Source organism: Gopherus flavomarginatus, chromosome 3, assembly GCF_025201925.1.
Source record: "Gopherus flavomarginatus isolate rGopFla2 chromosome 3, rGopFla2.mat.asm, whole genome shotgun sequence".
Classification (NCBI taxonomy): Eukaryota; Metazoa; Chordata; order Testudines; family Testudinidae; genus Gopherus; species Gopherus flavomarginatus.
Genome location: NC_066619.1, coordinates 182,124,343 through 182,130,428, shown reverse-complemented (window position 1 = coordinate 182,130,428; position 6,086 = coordinate 182,124,343). Strand labels below are relative to the sequence as shown.

The 6,086-nt window shown below is 50.2% G+C and overlaps 1 protein-coding gene across 1 annotated transcript; it reads right to left on the bottom strand.

Annotated features, from left to right (window-relative positions):
- On the bottom strand, nt 1–4,950 carry RPL7L1 (ribosomal protein L7 like 1). The gene is given in 8 exon segments (XM_050946619.1): nt 1–65; nt 461–673; nt 1,380–1,489; nt 1,781–1,918; nt 2,120–2,283; nt 4,349–4,457; nt 4,783–4,887; nt 4,889–4,950. Coding segments are annotated over 7 exon segments (897 nt in total). The 3' UTR covers nt 1–65; nt 461–464.
- Between the last annotated feature and the right edge of the window lie 1,136 nt (nt 4,951–6,086).

Genomic DNA, 6,086 nt, shown 5'->3' with positions numbered 1-6,086 from the left:
AACAGTCTGCAAGAACAAACGTACAGCATGGAGCAGGAGACAAACCTAAAATCCTTATATGGACCCTAGATGACAAGAAGGAAAAGAGATATCAGCTTTAAGTGCATCATAAGTACAAAACGTGTCTGGCTTCTAAGGAAGCATTCAGTGAGACTGCTGATGTCTAAAGGAAAATACAGTGGCAAACCTAAGAAATATCAATCCAGTGCTGTCTTATTTATAGGGTACCCTGAAGAGTTGTAAGTGCTTTGCATGCAATCTAAATATCTCCACATTGATAAGCTGCTAGCTTTTCACTCCAAGAACTCCGATTTCCCACTGCTCTGACAGCCACTTCTGTACAATCAACAATCAAGTATGAGGCCAGTGCACGATACTTTTAAGAAATAGATGGTATAATAATTTGCAGAACGCACAGCAATCAACACTCTGGTACATGAAGGAAATAACCACTCCTCACCTGACTAGTTCAGCTGACGTATGAGCTTGTTGATTCCCTCGCCTCGGTACCCAGGTTCACCTATCTCCTTGACGAAACCGACCTTGTTACATGCAGCATGGCGAGCAACAGAGAGATGAAACGGCCATAAGAAGTTAGTGATTTCTCGGAAATGCTTCCCAGCTGAATAAATTTCATGAATAAGATCTTCCAGGCAAATAATATCAAACTTCCCTGGGGGAGCAAGGGCATAAATAAATAAGGAGATGCACAACTATAAAATCCTTCTGCACCTCACCAGTCTCCTCTCACATTTCCACACAAATATTTTCATCTTCTCTCAGTGTCGCAGTCTCTCCATGTATCACAAACCATTTAAGTCACAGACCCCCACCTAAGTCCCATATAAGCTGCACAGCAGCCTATTTAGCATTGTGCACGTGCTCAATGAACCCTCCCGGGGACCAGCTGGGGAAGGGGCACCCCTCCCCCAGGCCCCAACCTGCCGCGGCTGAGGCAGCCCAGACCTGCTGTGGCCAGGGCACCCCTCCTGGGGCCAGGAAAGGGGCACCTATCTTGCAGCTCCAGCCCCAGCGCTGCAGTGGGGAGAGAGAGCTGGGGTGAGTCCTCTCTCCCCACTGTAGCCCCAGAGCACTCTCCTGTACCCCAAACCCTTCATCCCTGGTTCCACTTCAGAGCCCACACCCAATCAGAGCCCTCACACCCCCGCAACCCAACCCTGTGCCCTAGCCCTGAGCCCCTCCCACACTCAGATCCCCTCGACCCCATCCCCACCACATTAATTTGAAGGTTGTGTGTCACACATCGCCTCCATATTGGTGCATGTAACAAAATTCATTCTTCATACAAGTGGAAAAATTAGAGGGAAAAACTAATCCCCACTTCCCTAAGTTCACTGCCTTTAGGTCCTCTTCCTCACCTAGATGCTTCTCTATCAGAGTGTTGTCTGTCAAAGGAACCTTCTTCTTGTTGATCTTTGCTTGACCTCGTTTCAGGATGAGCTCTCGTACAGATTTCAGATTGGGATGTCTGTACAAAATCAAATACCTGGCTGTTACTGCAGGAGGTATTAACAGTGCAGCAGAGAGTTAACCAAGGAGCTCTCCTACATCATTGTCATGTCACAGAATAAGTAGTGCTAGTATTTGAAGCATATTTAGAGAAAAGGGTCCCAACACCTTTTCTAGATATCAGGACACCAAAGTTGAGAACTGAATTGAAAGAGTTAACTAACCAAGAGGAAAATAACTACATAAAAAAGCCACTATGAATAATATTTACAGTTTACCACTGTATTTTGAAAATCAGAGGATTACTCACCCCCATGCTACATAGGGCTCCACAGTGCGCAGCATCTTCAATGAGGCTGGAGTCAGTTTAACAAATGTGCCGCTGAAAATCTTCCTCAACCGCAGCATCTGTATCACCCTCCGCACCCTTAGACTCACCCCTTTAATCCTGAATTAGAGAAAACACACTGGTAAGTGTACTTCTCCCACTCAGGCATCGCTCCATGATCACTTGCAGGGGGCTGTATCTTGATAACCCCCATCTTCTCCTTTCCACTGCAGGGGAGGTGTAGAACAGGAAATGAGCCTGGGCAAGTACAGAGGAAACCAGCAAAAGGAAGGAGATGGTATAAAAGAAGAAGTTCCTTACTCTGCAATCCGTACAACAAAGGCCAACTTGGGGCCCTGAGGTAGAACCATTTGGCCAGGCTTCTGTTCCATGCGCTTCAACCGGACCTCATCTTTATGTTTGCGCCGTGAATCTCGAACAAATATCTCAATACGTTTGAACTGTATCTGCTTCCCCTTCTGGTGCTAAATACAGAGAGATGAGAGATGATCAGCTCTATCAGAAGGTGTAGATGGCCCCTGCCACAGGCCGGCCTCTTGCGGCCCCCCGGCCGTAGGCCAGCCTTCTGTGTTCCCCTTTTGCGGGCCAGCCTTGCGGCCCAGTACAGACCTAGTCTTTAGCTACAATTCAGGAGGAGCCAGCCTACTGAACCTTTTACCTGAGCAAATTAGGAAAATGTATGTGGAGAAGTGCAGAACATATACCTGAACACTCAATCTGACAGCAAAGCAGCTAAGCATGACTGAGAAACTAAATGAACCCTGTGCAGCCTGAAGTGAACAGGGCTCCACAGCTAAATATACTGCAAGACCAACTCATGGAAAGCCATAGGTCAGCGACAATCCAAAAAGCCAAAAACCATTTTTCCACTGAAAAATGCATATTTGGATTGACCAAAACATTTCACAAATTTGTGCTGATTTTGGCTAGTTATTCCAGTCAAAACAAAAAAAGAAACAGTGGAAATGTCCAAAATCCCTGGTTTTGATTTTGGGGGCTAGATCACACACCAAAAATGGAGAAGCAAGATGTGGTGGTCCCCAATAACCTTGAGCTCATATGGAATGTAGGAGTCCTAGGTTCAAATCCCTGCAGTGGAGCATGTCCCGCTCACAGGTGAGTGCTCTAATCCAGTGGTTTTCAAATTGCAGGTCATGACCCAGTACTAGGTCACAGCGGCTATGGTCAGCACCACCGACTGGGCCGTTAAAAGTCCCGTCAGCAGTGCTGCCCGGCTAAGGCAGGCTAGTTCTTACCTGTTCTGATACCACGCTGCACCCCGGAAGTGGCCAGCACCAGGTCCGGCTCATAGGCGATGTGGGAGCATGGGGCTCTGTGTGCTGCACCCACCCCGTGGCTCTGCTGGGAGGGACAGGCCTGGTGCCTGCAGGCAAGAGCCACCCAGAGCTACTTGCACGCCTCCGCCTAGGAGTCGGACCTGCTGCTGGCCACTTCCAGGGCACAGCGTATTCCACAGTGCCAGGACAGGCAAGACCCTGCCTCAGCACCACCGCTGACTGGGATCCGCCTGAGGTAAGCCTGTTCCCCAACCCCCTTCCCCAGCTCTGAGTGCCCCCTCCCCATACCCCTTCGTCACAGGCATCAAACATTTTCTTCAACTGTGTCACCAGAAAAAAAGTTTTAAAACCACTGCTCCAATCAATTACTCATTCTCTGTCCCAATTAATAATTATTTCATACAAAGTAATAACAGCTTCAACAGGACAGACTGAGATAGCCACTCCAGAAAACCCACTAGCTGGAGATTATGGCACTCACTTGGAAAATGAGAGATCTGGAGTTCAGATCCCTGACTCAAATCAGGCAGACTGAGGTACTAACCCCTGGATTTCCCACATGCTGGGCAAGTGCTCTAACTACTGGGCATGGGGGTGCGGAAGAGAAAAATATCACTCCCTACTCTATTTTTCCTTGAGAAATGATTGCTTAGGCATGTAACTCCAGGACAGGTCATGATTGCTAATCCTGAGCAGAGACAGGCTCCTAAATCTGGGCCAAATGAAGATGCTTAAGTCCCTTAGAGGGGTGGGGCTTCTATGCAACCTGTGAGTTCTCTACAGACCACAAGTAACTAGTCCATAAACCATAATCTGGGAACCAAACATGTTTTCTGCCACACTTCTTTGTCTAGAGTAGACAGGTTTCGGCTGGCAATTCAGCTTGGTACTACAGCTAGGTAAACTACAAATAAAATCCCCAGGACACAGATACATATAGCAATTACAACCACCATCCGTGGCTCCCTTGCTGCAATCCCATATCCTGTGCGTTAGAAACGGTGCCTCTTCCCACATCTACACCCCTCCATAGCAGCGCCACCCCCCAACTATTAAACTACAGAAACGCTCGGAGCCTTTTCCATAGGCAATAACCCATAAAAGTGCCGCCCCAGCCTCGCACGGGGAATGTGCTTTAGTAGCCTCCACCTCAGGCACGAGAACAGGTGCCGCTGCTCTAGCCGGCCTGCCCCGGGGAGAGCGCAGGGTGCCTGCAGGACAGGGCTCGTACCTTTCTCTTTTCCAACAGCGCCTGCTTTGCCTGGGTGGCCTTGAGCGCCTGATACGCCTTCCGCTTCTTCAGCAGGTTCTCCGGCACCAGGGGGATCTTCCTTTTGGGTCTAACGCAAGAGAACACGGCAAGCGAGACCCGTCACCGCGCCGCACCGGGCGGGGAGGGGAGTCCGGCTCAGAGCTTCCTCACGGGCCCCTCCCGCCGCGCCTGGCCTGGCCAGGGAGCGCGGCCCGCGTTCAGCGTCAGGCAGATACGGGACCCCCTGCTCTGCTCCCGCTCGCGGGGACCCACCGCGCACGTGCGTCCCCTCCCGCCGCCCCTACGGCACACGGCCACCACGCCCCCTTCTCGGTAGCGCTCCAGGGGCCTCCCTCCCCGGGGATGGAAACGGATCCTCCCTGCCAGCTCCCGCTCGCAAATTAGCCACTCACTCCGGCTCCGCCATAGTGCCGCCTCCGCCTGAGTCTGGAGTCATGCCACTAGTGCGCATGCGGCTACCGTGCCAACGAGCACCGCGCCGTACACGCAGAGGAGACGCCACCACTGCGCATGCGTCTGACTACTGCCGCCAGGGGCCTCTCTATCTCCCCTGAAAGCATAGACTCTGTCTCTATGGTTTGGCCGTGACTGCCACCTGCGGGCTTGGGAGCGGGGTGGGTTGTTGCTGAGGTTAAGAAGAGCGCGGGGTCGCGTTCCACCGTCCGCCTCGTGCTGGGGCTCCGCGTGCAGCCGGAGCGGCGTTGAGCCGCGGCTGAGGCCTGGCAGCCTATAAGGGCTTCAAAAACAACACCAGCTAGCATGGGGGCTGGATGAAAAAATCAGACTTGGTAATCTCTTGTGGGGGAGAAAGTGCAGCCTGAGAAGGCTAAAATACTGCGGCTAACATGCCTGGAAACCTAGAGGACCAGTCCTTCCAGGCATCAACCCATGCGTCAGCTGCCACTCCCCTTCCTCAGGAGGGATACAAGTAGCTAAGAGGAAAAAGTTCTGTGAGATTTGTAAGGCAAGTGCAGTAGTGCAAGCATTCGACAGGAATGTCAGCCCCTTCAAAAATCATGCAATTGGCTTAAAAATCATGACATTTTAACAACATAAGACATTATTCTTATTTACCTTCTGTTTTGGAGACTAAGAGTCATTTTGGTCATATGTTCAAGGTTTTTTTCACAACAACAAGGGATAGAAACCTAATTTTAAAAAATGAAAGCTGAGAGTCTTACCCAATCACATGCTTCCAGGAGCTGGGGCTTTAAGAAAAGCACCAAATATTGTGAGGAGTAGTTTGGGAAACAATTGGGGAATGTGTTTTTGGGAACCACACAGCCTTAGTAGCTGAAGTACCTACAATGCCTGTCTCAGCCATGGGGTGATCTGCACACTACCAGCCAAGGTTTGGTACTCCTGCATGCTGCTGACTCCACAAAAGAGTGATGCATATGGCTGGAATCATAGATTCATAGACTCTAGGACTGGAAGGGGCCTCGAGAGGTCATCGAGTCCAGTCCCCTGCCCTCATGGTAGGACCAAATACTGTCTAGACCATCTCTGATAGACATTTATCTAACCTACTCTTAAACATCTCCAGAGATGGAGATTCCACAACCTCCCTAGGCAATTTATTCCAGTGTTTAACTACCCTGACAGTTAGGAACTTTTTCCTAATGTCCAACCTAAATCTCCCTTGCTGCAGTTTAAGCCCATTGCTTCTTGTTCTATCATTGGAGGCTAAGGTGAA